This window comes from Lepisosteus oculatus, chromosome 17, assembly GCF_040954835.1.
Source record: "Lepisosteus oculatus isolate fLepOcu1 chromosome 17, fLepOcu1.hap2, whole genome shotgun sequence".
Lineage (NCBI taxonomy): Eukaryota > Metazoa > Chordata > Actinopteri > Semionotiformes > Lepisosteidae > Lepisosteus > Lepisosteus oculatus.
In genome coordinates this window covers 5,069,409-5,088,624 of record NC_090712.1, presented here as the reverse complement: position 1 = coordinate 5,088,624, position 19,216 = coordinate 5,069,409, and the positions used below count along the sequence as shown (strand labels likewise).

The 19,216-nt window shown below is 42.9% G+C and overlaps 2 protein-coding genes across 7 annotated transcripts in view; one reads left to right on the top strand and one right to left on the bottom strand.

The window, feature by feature from the left end:
• Positions 1-2,896: 2,896 nt before the first annotated feature.
• tsnax (translin-associated factor X) lies at positions 2,897-17,634 on the bottom strand. Of its 5 annotated transcripts, none has more exons than XM_069180015.1 (6): positions 17,611-17,634; positions 13,435-13,542; positions 12,936-13,050; positions 11,856-11,986; positions 3,959-4,080; positions 2,897-3,480 (listed from the first exon to the last, which is right to left on the bottom strand). In XM_069180015.1, exons 2-6 carry the CDS (start codon positions 13,490-13,492, stop codon positions 3,097-3,099), a joined length of 810 nt encoding a protein of 269 aa, XP_069036116.1. In that variant the 5' UTR covers positions 13,493-13,542; positions 17,611-17,634; the 3' UTR covers positions 2,897-3,096. The 5 variants fall into 5 exon arrangements, with proteins under 5 accessions (XP_069036116.1, XP_006638623.2, XP_015218088.1 ...); XM_006638560.3 differs by lacking the exon at positions 17,611-17,634 and adding an exon at positions 14,579-14,787; XM_015362602.2 differs by lacking the exon at positions 17,611-17,634 and adding an exon at positions 14,072-14,443.
• Positions 16,013-19,216, top strand: part of egln1a (egl-9 family hypoxia-inducible factor 1a) — a 41,248-nt gene continuing 38,044 nt past the window's right edge. Inside the window, exon 1 of one of the 2 annotated variants that reach the window (XM_069180014.1) lies at positions 16,013-17,329. In XM_069180014.1, coding sequence (XP_069036115.1) covers positions 16,574-17,329 — 756 coding nt within the window. In that variant the 5' untranslated portion in view covers positions 16,013-16,573. The remainder of the gene's footprint in view (positions 17,330-19,216) is intronic. The other variant, XM_006638559.3, reaches the window with a different exon arrangement.

The window sequence follows — 19,216 nt, the reverse complement described above, 5'->3', positions numbered from 1 at the left end:
CCGGGTGAGAATGGCATGTAGGCATTTACCCTTTCAGCTGCAGAATAAATGAAGGCGTTACACACTGGCCCCCAGCTGGCCAAGCTTGAAACTGGAAATGAGATCTAGTTTCAAAATGATAAAAAATACACCGGGTGCCAAAGAAACTGCATTAGAGGTTATGAATATGCCATGCTTTGCCACGTTTTCAGTTGACATTCTGGGAGATGCAAAACTGTACCGCGGCTGTGAAGTCGTGTCCCTTTCGGTTGTTCATTGCGTCGCAAGGAACAGAATATAATTAAATTAAATGAGGCGTTTAACTCTTTCTTTCAGTCTGGTCAAGTGCAGGTTCATACACACATTTGTTTCAATCCGAGTTTATAAAGACACGTTAAGGGCAAGGGTGGTGGAGGGATCACAGTTTCACCGTGCGTGCCTTTTGCTCTTTACAAAAATGTCAGTGTCTGTTAAAGACAAAATATACCCAGCAGCGCTATCGAAGGTTCATTTTTCGCCACTGAGGAAGATGTGTCTCCCCGCAGATAACCAGCAAAAGTGAAAAAGTTCAACCGTAGCTCGGCATTGCCACCTAGTGGGAAGATGCTGAACTGCAGTTATTTTTAATAAATCGGGTTTATGTTCACTACTACTGCAGTTGCACATAATAATAATAATAATAATAATAATAATAATAATAATTGCTTACACTTATATAGCAATTTTCTGGACACTCCACTCAAAGCGTTTTACAGGTAATGGGGACTCCCCTCCACCACCACCAATGTGCAGCCCCACCTGGATGATGCGACAGCAGCCATAGTGCACCAGAACGCTCCCCACACATCAGCTACCAGTGGGGAGGAGAGCAGAGTAATGTAGCCAATTCATAGAGGGGGATTATTAGGAGGCCATGGTTGGTAAAGGCCAATTGGAAATTTGGCCAGGACGCTGGGGTTAGACCCCTACTCTTTTTGAGAAACACCCTGGGATTTTTAATGACCACAGAGAGTCTGGACCTCGGTTTTACGTCTCATCCAGCACCTGTTTACAGTATAGTGTCCCCGTCACTATACTGGGGCATTAGGACCCACATAGACCACAGGGTGAGCGCCCCCTGCTGGCCCCACTAACACCTCTTCCAGCAGCAACCTTAGTTTTTCCCAGGAGGTCTCCCATCCAGGTACTGACCAGGCTCAAACACATGTTTATTGCTATGGCTAGGTTAACCCATTCATTAGCTACCTTATTTGCTAAGCATTAAGCTTTTGCTCTGAGTTTGGAGTATTGCATGGTGCTGTTTTTAAGCAAAGGTTTGAACGTTTATATTACACATACAGCATGATATTTTGTGAGGCATAGATATTTGATCTGTGCCTGACCTTGTGAATTGGCAAGTGAATGGGCGCTAGTTTTTAATCTAACTCACCGCATTTTTTAAGGAAACACTTGTGACTATCATACACATGGAAGCTTACTGCTGTATTCACTTGTAAGAGAGAAAGCTGCTCCTTGACATTTTGGCAATTAGAGAATAAAGTCAGTCAAGATCAGCAACAAACTAAAATGGTTACACCGAAGAGCAGACCATTCAACTCACTCACTGCCTTTGGCTGTAAGTAGCTCATTGATGCAAGTATCCCATCCTGCTGTTTCTTGAAGGCTCCCTAGGAACATGGCTTCAACACAGCAAACCAGCATGTTCAGACACCCACAAAAAGGGCTTCTTGTTCCAAGTTCTATGACACCTTCTTTCCCGTGACCAGTAACTTCCAATCCATGGGGATTAACTCTGTCATTGCCTTTTATGATTTTCAACACTTGGGTGCACTTACAGCCTTCATGCTGTCCTGAACCTTACTACCGGAAAAGTACTCCCCTGTGTCACAGCTGAGGAAAGTGTTCCAATCTTCCAGTTAATATATGGCCGAACCCCTCCACAAGGAGGCAGGATGGTATTCGTTTTTTTTTTTTTGCTTTTCAGTACTGGTTCATAGTACTCAAGTAAACCGTTTAGGGTTAACAAAAGAAATGAACGATAAAAAATATTAATTAGATTGACAGAAGTAAATTATACTAATTATGATCATGAGCTGGGAAATGTATGAACTTTGATGAAATATTCCAAAACCAATATGCAGCTGCATTGATTGTGCAATCCATATTTAGTGGATAATAATAATTGCTTACACTTACATAGCACTTTTCTGGACACTCCACTCAAAGCACTCTACAGGTACTGGAGACTCTCCTCCACCACCACCACCAGTTTGCAGCCCCACCACCTGGATGATGTGACTGCAGCCATAGTGCGCCTGTACTCTCCCCACACACCAGCTCTCAGTGGGGAGGAGAGCAGAGTGATGAAGCCAGTTCAGAGATGGGGATTATTAGTAGGCCATGAAAGGGAAATTTGGCTAGGATGCCGGAGTAAGACCCCTACTCTTTTTGAGAAACAGAGTCAGGACCTCGGTTTTACTTGTCATCTGAAGAACGGCGCCTTTTTATAGTATAGCGACGAAGCGAGACAGGATTGGAGAGCTGCGATGATCCATGGAAAGCGAAAGAAGAGCCTGTCAAGACATGGGGCATGTCAGGGAGAACCAGAGCGCTGAGCAGCATCTACTGGAGATGACCTGGCCGATACGGCAGCAATTAACAAACCCAGCGCCGCGCTCCTCTGTCTACGGATCTACACCACCGCACAAGGCGCCCGGTTTAAAGAAGCATGTTGTGTCTCATTGACTTATTTTTAAAACACTGGGTATCAAGAGAAAAATGCGCGACACAGGTGATGAGTAAAACAAACAAACAAGCCAAAAGGCACCAAAGGCAAATGTCCTGGATGTTCAAAGGCTGGTGGCATTATTGGGGAAAAATAAATTACCATGACGGTAACAGATGTGACGTAGACGCCTTCGAATTACAGAACAGACTTTAATGGCCCACGAACACAAACAATCCCATGCTTTCTTACCATAGTCTGGTTAATGCAGAGCCAGACCTTCAACAACTACGCCCACACAGGAGGTTTAACACCGGAGGCACGGGGCCGGCAGCTGAGCAAAGCTAACGCTAATTGCCAACCCGGCAGCCAGCCCCCTTTCGCAGAACCCGTTAGGAAATCCCCTCGTCGGGGTCGATTAGCGCCGCCCTGGTGGTGAAAACATCCGCCAGCATGTGGGTGGGGATCTCGGAGCCCCGCACCCGGAGGGTGTAGCAGGCGTCCTCCACCTTGCCCAGGCTCTGCTTCAGCGTGTACAGCTTCTTGGACACCTCGTAGGGGCCGGTGTTGCCGATGTAAGAGAAGCCGTCGTAGATCTGGCGCAGGAACTGGCTGAGCTGGAAGGGCGTGTCGATGTCGCCGTTGCCCACGCTGTTGATGCACATGCGCATGAGCTCCCCCGTCAGGTCCGCGATGCCCAGGAGGTAGTCGGTGGGGGTCACCTGGAAGTACACGGCTCCTTCTCGGCTCTCCTGGATTGACTCGGAGGAGGTACCCTGGTCACCGTGGAAAACACAAGCAGATGTGAAACGTGCTGGACAGGGGAAAAGAGTCCTTATTTTATAAGCATCCTAAGAAAAATTCTGCAGTTTTTCATAACCAAAAAGGCTGAACTCGGCTAACAAGGTGAAACTTTTCATGTCTGCAGAAAGAGTCACATCTTTAAAAAATTAAATATCACAGAAGCCTCCAGTGTCAGATATGCTTCAGCCATGGTCTCTTTACAGACCTTTTTCTGTGTTTGACAACATTTTGTTTTTACTCAGATAGCATCCTGCCAGTCTGCTCTGGGCGTACCAACTTTCTTTTTGTCCTTACAAAAGAAACATCACTGAACGTCTGGTAAGTAAACCGTTTGGTTAATTAACGGGTGAAAACAGCGCTGTAGGATTTCTTAAACAAAACCCCTAAACATTTTAAGAAGACTCAAATGCCAAACAAATTTTGTAATTTTTGTCCAAAGAACAACAGTACCTCAGCCTCTTTTGTATTGTCTTTTACAAAAATTAACTTCTTATTAATTTCTTCCAGGCTGATTAACGCACGTTCTTTGATGAAGTGCTGAAAAGATATGGCTTCTACATATTCCTGGATCCCTGAAACACAGTAAGGGAATATTGTTAGAGCACAGCAAAGTGTGACAGCTCCTTTAATTGGTGTGAAAAGTACACACACATGCATGCTGCTATTCCACACGGCTTCTGACGGCTTTCTGAAGAAAAAAGAAAGAGGAAACAGTGAAGACAGCTGGGGAGTCTTCTTCAGGTGTGTAGAGGAATGAGGGGGAGAACAGAAATATGAAGCCAAGAAAGAGCAGACATGAGACTAGATAGGAGACAGGAAAAGGGGGATAATGAAAACCATGAAAATATGGGAACTGAATATCAAGCGAAGTGTCAAAGGCAGCAATCCAAAAATGAAGTTTAAAGTTTAAAAAGAGATTAGTTGATCATTGAATACAGTGGGAAGGAGTACAAATATGCGAGGTGAGACGGGGACCACTGAGTAGTAAACACAAATATTGGGCAATACTTTGCTTATGTACATAAATAAAAATTAGTTTGAAATAAAAACCTTTGCATTACGTTTTCCAAAACCAGTGCATTGCACAAACTCTGGGAAAAATCTGTTACATATGATGGTCCAGGAAAATGAGCAAAGGGAAGAAGTTAGAGGAAAACAGCTCTCACTCAGATAGAGAATGCCACATACTCGCTTGTTACTGAGAAACACTGGGGAAGAAAGTGGATGAGATGAAGGCAAAGTTTTCCTCCTTTCTACCTCTTTCTCTAGACAGATATAATGTGATTTAGTATTCATGTAAGGCTGCAGGCAAGAAATCTAGGCAAACAGCTTAAACAAAAAAAACTTCAAATACATAGGAGGACTTTACATCACATAAGGTAAAACAATTCCAAATCAGAAAGGTTATAGCTGAGCATCCAAGATACTATATCTACAATGATGACAGAAAAGAGTTAATTTTTAAGTTAGATTTAAAAATGCAATTAACATCAAATATCTGTCTATTTCTGGCCACATTACTACAACCAGTATCAATAAATATGCACATACGTTGTTTATACTTTCAACACATGCTTTACTTTACTCTGGTATTATGTAAAATAATGCATCACATTTCCTTCATTGTTAATTCTAGATAGTATATTTTCCTAATACATTTCCTTAACATTGACAAGGTTAGTACCTTAGTTAAACAGGTCCTTACTATGCTTATAAATTAGTAACCTGCTGTTGTTTATCTGTGTGTTTACAATGTAATTTTTATACATGCTCATCTTCTTTTTCATAAAACGGGTTGGACTTAATCTATCTTGTTGTGAGAAAAAAAAACAAAGAACATGAAATGGCTTCAAAATCTGGTTTTCTAACAAACCTTTTTTTTGTAGATGCAAACTATTACAGAATAACTAAGATAAAGGAAAGCGACTGCTGGTTCTACTGGCAACAGCAGTGCCAACGAGAATATTCAGAATAATTCAAAATTCTCCTGCAACAACAAGTCTGTCTCCTGCGTGTGAAAAACGGAGTAAAAATAAACGCTGCTGAACTCTTGTGCAATCCTAGCTCAGAAAATTAGACCCCGGATGCATACGTGCGCCACTCTTATTTCCCAAGCAGCCATCCACACTAACGAAGCAAACAATGACAAAACACTGTGTCAAGCAGAAGATTAATAACCTCAGAAAAATGTGACACAACAAAGGATGTCAGCAAATAAAGAAGAGTGGCGACGAACATAGGGGCAGGAATTTAGTCGGTATGAACCTGATAAGAGCCATGCGTGTTTATCACCCCGCGTCTCCGCTGTTCAAAGTACTTTACAACCTGGAGACACCGACCAGTGCTTCATCTCTCAGACACTCACCTCAAATATTTCAAGTGTTAATTTGGAAGTTTTGAAAAACTATAATTTGGTATTATACATTTATAAAAAAGTCAAATGTGATATCAGTTACAATGCATAATTATCTATACTCATCTGAGTACATTATTTCAAATTTTTGAATATGCTATTTTCCGGGGCATACTTAGTAAGTCACAGACATGGAAATGTCCTGGGAGTTTCCTACCGGTCAGATCTAAAGAGCCTGTTGACTCCTCCAGTCTTCCTATAAGCATTGATCATCTGCAGTATATACAGTACATCATCTAGCGCCAGGCAGACGCTGGTGTTTGTGTCTGCTCCATTTCAAGCTTTGTGTTATATCACATACATGCCTGGGACACAACGTCCAGTCACAGTGGGCCTGGGAAGCATGACAACATGATAGATCTGCCACACACTGGGTTCAGAGACAGTCAGCATCAAGCCTATTACATCAGAAAACTCTCGTTAAGCAGCAAGATCCACTCTTGGTCCAAGTTTCCCATGAATCTTACAGCCGTGCACTTTCTCAGGACCTACACTGGATTTTCTCCACCTTCTCCTTATAAAGCTCCTGTCTAATTGAAGGTCTGGTATGAAGTTGCTTCTGCAGGCAGTGCCTAGTCACATACTGCATATTGGGGTGTGTTTTTAAAGCAGGGATAGAGAAGCTCAGTTTCGGCTCATGGCACTGGGGGTGCACCAGCCCCAGTTCCCCCTCCTTGCCCTGATGCACCTACTCTGCCATAAAGCAAAATGGATATAATTTGCATAAAACAGCCTACTTATACTTTAAAATCTTGCCTAAGCAAGCATGCAAAAACCATGCTAGACTGAAAACAAAAAGACAAGTCACTGGCTTCCTGAGCAGCAGAAAAGGAAAGGAATACCAGGAGGGTAAACATAGGAATGTGCAGCCAGTAGGAGCCACATGGATCCAGTAGAAAAGACTCAAATCAAAGACTCAGTGCATCCCGAAACATCCTATTAGCATCCTATTACCTGTGAAAGGCACTATATAAACAAGGTGGTACTGACTTCATCAAATAAAGCAGTGCAAAAACTGTTAAAATAATCATTAATCCCCCGCCCTCCCAAAAAAAAGTCACGTCACACAGAATTTTAAATTCATCAAGGCCGCAGCTGACATCATGCAATCAAGGAGCTCCCCACCCAAGAATTGAGAAATCACAAGCATCAAATAGATCAGAAAAAATACATCAAGAGAGACAAACTTCTGGAAGGACGGAGGCTGTTGGTAGGAGCATGTGGGGTGCGTGTCTTGCCCTTAAGATTGCAGTGCTCACCTCCAAAGTGCTCTAACTAATCCGGAGATAATTCCCGACAAAGGCAGACACTGAACAGAAAGTGTGTGTGTGGCACACCTACTCCCTTTGCCCCTATGTGCTTGAATCAAACAACTGTCTTTACGCATGTCGGTTTATCATCCCTATCTGTCATCATGTGCAGGAGTGCAGAATGAACTTGGCACACATCTGCAGTGAAGAATTACAACAAGGCACCCTACAGCCAAACAAGGACAGGTCTGTCCCTTCCTCTGCACCTAGATAAAGGATTACGCAAAAGCGTCTTATTGCATTGATAACAATTAACTCCCCGATTTATTCACACAAGCAAAGCTTAAATAAAAAGTACATATGCTGTCATACTGTACAGTGTACATAACTTTTAAACTACAGAATTCAAATGACATTTTTTACTAATCCTGTGGGATCTACACCAAAAAGACGTTGTTTATTATATGCAAAATATCTCTGACTATTTCCAGAAAGTTGAAATGTTTTATATTTTAAGAAATCTGCTGACTTAGAAGTTGGGAACAGTTTCATAGCTGCAGGACAAGAAAGTCAATACTATCTATTTAAAAAAATGATAACACCAACCACCGTGATGTAAATCAATGATAATCCTCATTATTAATTCTGTGAACCATTAAAGGGATTTTTTTTTTACCTAATCATATTATACAGTATTTTATATGTACATGGATGTGTTAAGACCTTATTTCGATACCCCCATCAAAAATTGGGTTTCAGACATTACAGTGTGCACAGACTGAAGCTATGGCTTGTTATTTTGAATCACCTCACTTAACCAAGGTTAGGTACTTTGCGCAAATTACCACTGCTGAGGACATCAGTATGCCCAGATCCAAAAAACTGCTATTTGTGCTCCAACAATGCTCTAAAGCTTTGTTTTCCTATTGTGTGAGATACTTTTAACTCAAATAAGCTTGCACATATCCTCAATTTATCACACACTGAAAACAAGTAACCTTTTTCATTAGAGCATATTGTGGTATAATTTTATAAAATTATAAAACCTTTTTTCTGTCAACAAAAGGAAGGAGTTTGAGTACTAGCTGCACAGTGCATCAACACAGAAGGCAACTAAAAAAAGATTAAGGAAGCAACAAGTTTTTTTTCTTCTCAAGCTCAGTTATCAAAATACCAAGACTATCCATATCAGTTCTTTAATTGTTTTTAAATTCAGCATTTGCATCAATAAAAGCTTTATTTCTTTTAATAGCTCCATGCAAAAATAAATGAATGAAATGTGACATGAAACTGCTTTATCGGTTCAGCACATTAATAAGTGGTTATACAATCTAATGAAGATGAAAAGTGAACTTGGTGGGAACAGGCCAGTGGTCACGTCGATGGGGAAGCATGAATAATTCCTCCGTGACCACAATCTAAAAATGCTAGATAACCGCTAAAATCATATAACCCCTAATGCTTCCTTGAAAACTTGGCAGACACCAAGTCTAAAAAAAAAACTTCTGCTTCTCAGATTGTAGAAGGAAAGTCTAATCTTCAGTCATTTCAACAACAGCGGGGGGGCATTTACCAATTAGTGTCCTAAGCGAACAATGTTTTCACACAATCGTGAAATCTGATTGGAAGTCCTTCAGCAGATTCATTTTACAAAATGCTGACAGCAAAACCAGTATTTGGAACAAGAAGGAAAACAAGCCACTTGATGTCTGGTATGCAAAGCTACAGCATGTAAGCTGTAAAATGTGCTCGATAAAGCCTAGAGGAATTCAGTAAGTAATGCAGAGGGATACGGTGCATTAACAAACTGCAGGCAGCAGACACATTTATAAAATGAAAACAGTACTGTCCACACATTTACTGACTGTTGTAATGAGCCTGTCATGCTTTTTATGAGAGTAGCAGTATTTCTCATATGACTGTCACCTGCCTGTGCATAGAAGACCTAACAGAAAGAAGCACCTGGGAATTGTGTTAAAAAGCAAGAAACTGTGGCTTTTAAAATGTGTTTGAATTGATTGATTTTGAAATGATATTATATATATTAGGTTTCGTTAACCTCATTTCTAGTGATGACAGTGAGGTGTGACGGCACTTGATAAGGGGTGAATTTGCTCAATTCTCATGTTCAGAAAGACAACCTGAAAAGACTCAGACTAAACATCTGCGCTGCAGTTGGATGAAACTGCTGCCTCAACAAGAGAATCTCACCCCTCACACAACACCAGGAATCCATATACTGGAGAGCTCCGATTTAGCAAGTTTGTAGGGCACTATTACAGTATATCACCAGTTTCTAAAGAACTGGAACAATTTCATTGTGATCAATTAAGAAATGTAGTGTTCATGTAGGGCCAAAATCCAAACACCAAAAAGACTGTTCTTAATTAAACAGATTACTTGCTCATTTCGTCAATAATTTATGGGTATTCCCCAGTATAAAAACCTAGGGCCAAAACACATATTTCCTAGGGATCCTGAAATCCTCAACAGCAGAAGACCTTTGAAAAGTGTTACATCGGTTGAGTTAAGATCACGATTAGTTGCATACGATCATTTAGAGAAAATCTAGGATGAACAACCCATAGAGAAAGCAAAAAAAAATCAAAGAAATATAAAGAAAGTCTAACCACCCTGCATTTCAAACTTCCATACTCAAACAAAGGATATCTATAAAAGTTTAACTTTCTTCAAAACTGAACAGCAGTGGACGTGCAGACGAATTTTTATTTTTACAATAATAAAAACACCCTGACGAAAAAAGCATGAAGCGGTGTTACTTTAAGCTGATTAGGAACAGATCCTGTGATGAAAGCTACTTTTGTAAAATTGCAAGTGTCTACTGATTCAGTAGCAGGCAACTCAGTCAGTAGAAATCAGATAGACACAGAAGGTTCTTTCTGGCCATAAAAAAAGTCTGGAACATTTGAAACATTTCAACTTTATCTCATAGATATTGTTAACAATCCAGTGTATGATTACAATATTGCCCTGGGTTCCCCAGAAAGTACACAGATTCTACATGAAAAGCTGTGCAGTCCTATGACTCTTGCCTTTTCATGAACCAGCTCATGGTTCATGCTCAAAACAAGTCACTTCGGAAGTTTCTTGTTTCAATGCTATCTCTCAGCTCCATTTCTATACGATTACTTTATCACTTCATACTGTAGGCGACAGTGTCGTCTCAAGGACAGAGTCCATGTTACGGTTTTCTGGTGCTTTGTTATCAGTGTATCATTCATCATTAAAAGATATCTTAAGCTTTGAAATTAATGGCCACAGTGGGGGTGTGCCTTGCAAAGATAAACTGAAACAAAGGGCACTTCTAACATCAATTTTATTAACAGCTCTCCGGTGCCCTGAAAATGAACTTCCTGTTCAGTCAAGGACATTTAGGACAGTTCTTCTAGCACATAATATATCGCTCGAGCATGACGGGGTTTTTTTTTGCAATTTTAAAATTACAAAGGGTTTAAATAATCTTTTTCCAAGTAGACAATGCATGATTATCCAACAGAGATGCTCAAGCACTTATTCTGAATACTCCTATTGAAGACTTCATGAATATTCATTCTTTGATGTGGGTCTGTAGGAACTCTCTTTATTCATGAACTACTACTGATTAAAATAAAAATGTTTAAAAAATATCAGTGAGAAGATATGCTCAGGCTACTTTATTTTTAATCAAAGATCTCCTATTTCCTGCATGGGATCTCAGGACAGAATTGGCAGCACAGACAATGAACATCACTTCTCATCTGGCTTCTCAGGACATTTGAATTCCTAAGGCAAATGATACTGGAATCTGATGTTTCTTGGGATTGCACCACTCATATAAATTAATTGAATTATTTAAACTCTTTTGGTTCAATGACAGAAGTCTAGAAATAACTTTATATAGCCTTTCAGTGCAAGATCCATTCTTTTATCCTGAAGTCTATTAGCTATCACTATCTTTCCTACTTGTACACCTGACTCGCAACTTGTGTGCTCTCAACTTACTCCAGAAAATAAAAAAAATCTTGAAAAAATGCTTTATTCTCAGAAAAATTCCTCAACCACGCCAAAGAGCTAGTCAGCCTCGACAGCCACCCATGAAGTGAGAATTCTCCTCCCATCCCTCCTACCCAGTGACCCAGCACCAGTACATCTGTGTTCTCTCATACAGTAGCATCGCAGTGATCAGCGCCCACGTGACTGTTGTTTTTGTGAGAAAACTCTGATGTCAAGCCTACACTATGGCTCCTAAGCGAAAGTCACGTAGTGAAACAGGTGGTGAAAGGAAGAAACAACGTTCAGCGCCTACAGTATGTTGGATAAAAAAACCGAAACATTAGACAAACTCTGAGGTGGCATGTCAGTGACCAGTATTGCTTGGAAACATGGCCGAAATAAATCCAGCATTCAATAAAAAAGTGAATTTTATGAAGCTGTTTCTTATTTACTGTTTTTATGCTCATATTGAATACTGTGACTTACAATAAGTGGTAAGTGGGGGTTGTAGGGTATAATATGACAAGAATTTGGCTTTACGCGCTACTCAAAATCCCTGCTTAATTGGTGAGAGGGCTGTACTCTGGGAAAGGGGCTTTGGCAACAGGTTGGAGGTTCGCAAACAGGTGTCAAGCCAGCTGCTGCCTGCGGCGCCCAGCGCCACGCTGAGGTGTTGGCTATAACGTCTCACCAGGAGTGAAGGCCCTGTGGTACTGGTGCAGGTCCTGCCCTCTCAGCTCCTCGGCGATCTGTTTGATCTTCAGTCTCACGCCGTCCAGCTTCACCTCGGACTCCGCCAACACCTCCGCCACTCCGGGGACGCTGCGGCCAGAGGGAGACCAGGCATTAAAGGGGTTCACGTAACACAGCCGGCACCTGGGAACACCTACAACCTGGGCTGACAGTGGGCTCCTCCGCCCTCAGGGCTGTTGGGGCTCCCTGTTTTCTACACGGCTGGCCGGGCCTGCTGGATTGACGATCGGCCTCAGCCCAGAGCAACAGGCAGCACAACCTGTCCCGCCAGGCAACCAACTGGTCCCCCAGTTTAAACACTGCTTATTCCTCAAGCTGCAGAAAGCACGAACCATGAACATGTTAACTGCTTCTTTTCAAGCAAAGGGGCCTGTTAACGGTATCCGCTCTTTTCTAAAAAAGTACTTTACAGTCCTGGAATGTGGCAACCCCTAAAAAAATACACTAAAAGCCTACACAGAGCACCTATATATGGCGAGCAAACCATCAAAAAGCATCACACACCCGAAGAAGGCTCCACAGCCGAAACATTTTGTTTCTTTTCTTCTCTTTTCAGCGTGGAATAAACCTTTACTTGTTCCTTTGCAGCCTACACATGCTGACTCAAGTAGCTACCTCCTTGAACTACATCAAAAAGGGGTTTCTTATAATGTATCTCCAGGGTATTATTATTCTTTAATCTTACATTAAAAACACCAAATCAGCATTTTACTATCTACAATGAGTCCCATTGACTACACCGAGTACCATTCAATGCAGCTATTGGTTAATATACACAATACACACAGGTCTGTTCATAGCAAGAAGGCACCACATCCAAACCTCACCACCACCTTGGAAAAAACAAGCCCTCCACTCACTCATGATAAGTTATTCCTGGGGCTAACGCACTGAAGACCGCTGTCACTGTTTTATGGTCATGCTTGCACTTAAATCCACCAGCAGATTCCAGTAGCGTCCAGGATGAAACAGATTCTGATAGCCCAAGCCCTGCATTCAGCAAAACGTCACACCTTACCTGGTTACTCTGTGAAGGAGAAAAATAGTCCTCTTGCTTTCGATGGTAATATCGCGACTCAGTTTCACCAGCCTTTCGTATTTGTCATGCTTGGTGTCCAGCTCCAGCTGAAATGCTATAAAAAGAGGGGGAAAGCACTTCCTGTGAATTGGCTTCATTACTCTGCTCTCCTCCCCACTGATAGCAGGTGTGTGGTGGGCATTCTGGCGCACTATGGCTGCCGTCGCATCATCCAGGTGGGGCTGCACACTGGTGGTGGTGGAGGGGAGACCCCATTACCTGTAAAGCGCTTTGAGTGGAGTGTCCAGAAAAGCACCGTATAAGTGTAAGTAATTATTATTATAATTATTACCTTGACACCAATTTCAACTGTTCTGTCAGGGTACTACAAAAGAACTAGCTCTTAAGTATAATGCAGAGACTTACCAGCAATCAGTCTGCTCATTTGTTGCTTCTATTTCTCTATTGCTCTAGCATGAAAAAAAACGTATTTCCTTACATTTAAATGCTGCCATCACAGCTGAAGTTGTGTTAGTACCATCGTCCTGATCTTCCATTTTGTGGGTCGGAGTGTAATCTTGTCTCCGTTTCCGAAAACTTCCATCACCTTTGAAACCAAAACCCATAAACACACACAGGCATGTTACCACTCAAACGGTATGTTATATGGTCTTAAACCTCAAACAGCAAATAGACAATGAAATAACTGCTATTGCCCTGTAAAAAGGTTCCGTTTCAAACTTCTGTACTCATATCAACGTCCTGTCTGTCAGTTTATAAAATAAGATCAAAGCGCAGCTACAGAGGAATGATTGGGTAAGATCTATTCTTCACTGTTAAGGATGTTCATACAATTTAAAGGAATGTGGCTTCTGAGATCACAAACGAACTATTATCATTACTTATTTAGAAGACGACTTTAACGAAGCGTCAAACAACTTGTAAATAAGGACCTATTCGCGGGGCAATAAAAGCATTTGAATTTCAAAGGAAATACGGGGATGTAGCCGCATTTCAAAGGGACTGTTCCCCAATACCATCAGAAAAGGCTCACGTGTAAAACAAATACCGTTAACAATGCGAACAGATGTGTTTTCACAACAGCGGTGTACTCCTGCTCGCCTTAGCGGACTAACCCCGTTCAAGTCTTTGGTTAGCTCTGAATGTTGTTAGCTGTGTGATCTGAGATTACCCAGTTAAACGCGCATTTTCAATGAATTTTACTTTCAGAAATTGAGTCTCTATTTTCCTTCCTCTTTGTGACTGCGATTAATTAGCTGACAGATGCCATTCCTGAGCTTTTTAAATCAACCACAGCTGATTATCTTATCCCCTCCCTCTTAACCAAATTAACAACACCCAATGTATTTTTGAAAGGAGGATTAGCTCGAAAGGACAATTTTGGCAATTAGCCGTTCAGCCCACACTACAACCGACAGCGTGTGAGCAGACATCATCACTGCTGCTTTTAATCCAATTAATGTCAGAACTGTCCACACGCAAGCACCTCGTTTGAAAAAAACAACAAATATAAATTAATGAATATTAAAAAACAAAAATTTCCTACGACAGAAAACTCCGGCTTTCAAGCAATATGTCGTGAATTCCGTTACTACCTACAAAACAAATCACTGAACACTAACCTTCTTTTCTACTCATCGCGAACTAAAATAGTTTTTACCAAAATGTTCTTTGTTATTTAAACTCTGATTGACTTTAATTGCAGAAATTAACAATCGCCAATTCGCTGTGCCCAAGGATGTGTTTACATCAAACCACGCTTTCCTAAACAACCATGTTTCGCTCCTAGAACACTGGATATGCTGTAGCTGCCTTACAACTGCCTGTTAAATTAAAACAGAAAAGAAAGAAAATCATGTAGGTAAATAAAATATTTAGAAGTTTAGTTTTATTCACAATAATCGAATAGAAATTAAAAAGAACGTCGATGTTGTTTTCTGACCGAACTGTGACTAAGACGTACTTATTTTAATAGTGGCATGAGCTTTGCTTTTCAGGCCGGGAGCCGATCTTTTCAATTTAAAAATACGTCATACTGGAAAATTGCATTTTGGGAAATGTATTTTTAAGATATAGCGGCTCTCTAACGTGGTGTGTACAGTGTATACGTACTGTACAAGACCGGTATTTCATTTAAAAAAACACTCAAAAAGTTAATGCAATTCTTACACGTGAGCACATAATAATTAATGACAGGAAAAAAAGTAGATTATTGTTATGGATCCTACAAGTATATGGGATGAAGGTGTGACAAATGCAGGGAATTATGCTTCTGTTATAACTGATTATGCGGTACCTTTGATCATACAATGCCTTTACTATATTCAGACCGAAAAAAAAAAGAAATCTCGTCTGGTTTTAGGGAAACAAGGCTGATTTTGCCTAATCGGGTTAAGCACACGCAGTGAGGAAACTTGCAACCCACAAACAAAACCCAAGTCCAAATACGGGGTGCATTATAATATCAAAAGTGAGATATGAGGGTTCCGAACTATTGTGCCAAGAGAGGGTGGCGCTTAAAACACGTTGCTTTGAACAGCAGTATCCCTGGAGTCCACAAAAAAGCTCAACAGCTGGCCTATCATTTGCATTAATAAAAACAACGGGATTTTTCTGGGACACTCAGAAAAAACATCTTTCAAGGGTCCCAAGATGCTCTTGGCACCGTTAGATCACACAAAACACAGATACTTCCCGCAAACGTAACACCTTCAGGGTGTGTGTTTAAATGCGTTATTTCTTCTTTGTAAGCACTGCCTGATCAATAATTGCTGTAGAAGATGGCAAAATCGGCAAATCCCGGATTTCTGATGGGTCACGAAGAATACATGCAATGGCAGAGTATTTCGAAGAATAGGGAAACGCGCGCTGCGCGTCGCGTGTCGTAAATGCCAGATCTCCACAGAAAAAACTACGTCTTAAAATAAGCGCTCGGCAGTTCTGACAGCAGCGGCTGGGTGGCGCTCCAGGGACGAGCCCCTAATTTCAAGGCTTCAGTTCTGAGGAAACCCAGAACAGATTTAGTTGTTTCCCCCCCCTCGGCATTGTGACGTCGCTGTGTCTGGAATTCTGAGGCACAGAGGCGAACGCGTTCCGAAGCGCGTCGGAGCGGCCGCAGGTGTCACGGTTCCGAAACCGCCTACGGGCTGGGCACCCGATTTGTCTGGGCGACTTGACAACGCCGCGGACTGCACACAGACACGCACGCCTCCCCGGCCGCACTCCACTGCTGGGGTTCTTGTGAATGGCTCTAGGCGGGCCCTGCCCTTCCCTCGTTGACGTCAGGGGTTGGGGTTGGTTAGGGACGACGTGAGGAGCGGAGAAAGAGCGCGGCGCCATGTGTCTCTGGGAGACTGGCGCTCTGAGACCAGGGGCATTTCGGAGTGCAGAGGGAGTGCGCCATGTGCCGTCTGCACTGTCCGGTGTTCGCCCTCCAGTAACCCGCAGAGGGTAACGCAGCGTGGGTGATGAAAGTGCGTCGCGCCGAAGCGGAGGGAGCAGGTTTTCCTTTGGGCTTGTTTGCGGCGGCGGATCCCTTCCAAACTTGTACTGCGCCGCCGGGGCGAGGGGCAGCGCTGGATTTAAAGGGCCAGTAGCCGCCGCTGAACTTCGCAGCCATGGCGAGCGAGGAGGGCACGCTGTCGGACCTGGAGCGGGACCGGCAGTACTGCGAGCTCTGCGGGAAGATGGAGAACCTGCTCAAGTGCGGGCGCTGCCGATCCTCCTTCTACTGCAGCAGGGAACACCAGAAGCAGGACTGGAAGAAGCACAAGCTGGTGTGCAAGGAGGCGGGGAAAGCGCCGAGCCCGTCGCAGCCGGAGAAGAACCGGGCGGTCCGAGACGGGAAAGGAGCACAGCCGCCGCAGAAGGCCCGCCCCGGGCCGGACACGCCGGCTTCCCAGAGCCCGGCGGACACGGGGCCTCCGGAGAGGGAAGGGACGACGGATCATATCAACTGCGCGGACGAGCCGGGTGGCATCGCCAACAACAAGCAAGCCGGGGACGGGATTCACAATAACATTAAGCCCAACGGTCAGACGAAAGCCCAGCCTCAGAAGCTGGCCATGGAGTACATCGTGCCCTGCATGAACAAGCACGGCATCTGTGTGGTGGACAATTTCCTCGGGGAAGAGGTTGGACTGCGCATCCTGGAGGACGTCAGAGCCCTCCACCAGACCGGCAAGTTCACGGACGGCCAGCTGGTCAGCCAGCGGAGCGACTCCTCCAGGGACATCCGGGGCGACAAAATCGCGTGGATCGAGGGGAAGGAGCCCGGCTGTGAGAAGATAGCCTTTCTCATGAGCCGCATGGACGATCTGGTCAGACACTGTAATGGTAAACTGGGAAACTACCAAATAAACGGGAGGACGAAAGTAAGTAGCGCCCCAGGTGCGGACGGTGTAACCCCCCCGGCGCGCAGGTGCACATAACCCTCCACACCCCCTCCCCTCCCCTCTCCTCTCCTCTCCCCTGAGCAGGTGAAAAACTGGCCCGCCAGCTGTCGTCGGGGAACCGCCGGGTAAACACCTCCACGTGTGAGGAACGAGGCGCCAGGATGATTGTTGTCTTTCGAGAGTTTTGTTTCACGCGTGTCTGTAAAATGCGTGAGATGACACGTTTAGCACCGAGTCTTGGTGGGGGGGACAACACTTACTTTGACCTGAAGCAGCAGGTGACGGGGAAAACAGACGAGTTTATTCCAAGATCCATTAACAATACCGGGTGCTTTTCCAGCTCGTAAGTAGTCGAGTTCCTTGGTGTTTGCTCTTGTCCGACACCTCTGCACCATTCGTTTCCGTCAGACGCAGTGGCAAGCAGCTGGAATATAGTCCGTGACCCCTTTTGACGTGTTTTCTGCGATGGACAGTTACAGGGGTTAAAAGGGAAAGTTGTGTTTGTGTTTTTTTCCTGGAGTGGGGAAAAATGTAGCTGTTTCCATTCGACAGCGATGCAGGCATTGTGTGTGTCAGCGTTAAAATGAAATCATGATGGACTACTGACCAGCGATCCTTGGGCGAAATGCTCTTCACTTTGACGAAGGAAAGCGAGGCCTTAGTCCGCTAATAACTTTGTAGACACGGACCCAGGCTGAGTCTATCAGCGCAGTGCCTAATTGTCTAATGAAATACGCAATACCAGCTCAATTAAGAACCCGTTCTGAGCTGTATCCTTTCCAGAATTCTTATTGAGATGACAAACGTTTATTTTTCGGCGATCGTTCGATACCGGTGTAAATCATTATAGCACGTTGTACGTGTTTGGGAATGAAAAGCATCAGGGAGAGTTTTACGCACACGTGATTTAGAAAGTGACTGACGGATGTAATTCCATGTGACCGAAGAAGATTGAGCCTGGAAGTGACAGATGTTCCGAAGTCCAGAAAAGAGCATTTCTGTATTCAAATAACGGAGAAAATAAAAGAGAGGTTAAAGAACATTTTAGGATTAAAAAAAAAACGTGGCTCACTAAATTAGTCGTCTGAATTCTATATAGGCTGATTTCACTGCAGTGATAATGTTAATCCCTTTTTATTTTTTTGAGCACGTTTGTGATGAGAACAAGGAAAAAGCCCTTAAGAGAATCGAGCTATTTTGTTTTTAAAAAGTGCATTAAAATAGTATATGAAGTACAAATGGAGTAGTCGAGCACTTCAAAACACAGACCCCTTGGATTAAGACGAGAAAGCTTTAACCTGTCCACATTTGCTGAAACTTTATGCATTTGTTAGAATGCATATTTGTGTCTTTTTTTACAGCAAAGGCTTTATTGAATTTATACAGAACAGCATAGCAAAAAAGTGCTGTTTTGTATAAGTCAGTTTGACATGTGTTTTCTTTCTTCTCTTTTCAGCATGGAATAAACCTGTTACTGAGAAATGCTCAGGTGATGCAAAATGATCATTAAAATAAGTTGAGCAGTGTTACGTAGTTACCATAGGGACAGACAGTAAAGACGAATGACCGCAGTGACTTTGTAACAGGAGCTGGGAAAAGAAACTGAGGAAAATGTTATCGTTGAAGAAAACGAAGGACAAATGCGAGCACAGATGTTAGAACTGTAATAAGTAAGACTGCATCTTAAGATGGATATGAATGCTATTTGATTCTTTGGTTATATTTTCCAAAGGCAACATATCTTTGGTTGCAAAACGTTGAAGTTTTTCAGTTTTTTTTTTCCTTCTTCCATGGGTTTGAACGCATTCAATTCAGGCTTTGTAAAATGCATAACTAACCTTCGGTACACAAGAGATTCAAAACGCA

Coding starts and splice junctions, on each gene's coding strand:
- tsnax (XM_006638560.3), bottom strand. Junction 4,081..11,855: donor CCACAGGGCCTTCACTCCTG/GTGAGACGTTAT, acceptor ACTGTGTTTCAG/GGATCCAGGAATATGTAGAA. Junction 3,481..3,958: donor ACAATACAAAAGAGGCTGAG/GTACTGTTGTTC, acceptor CACGGTGACCAG/GGTACCTCCTCCGAGTCAAT.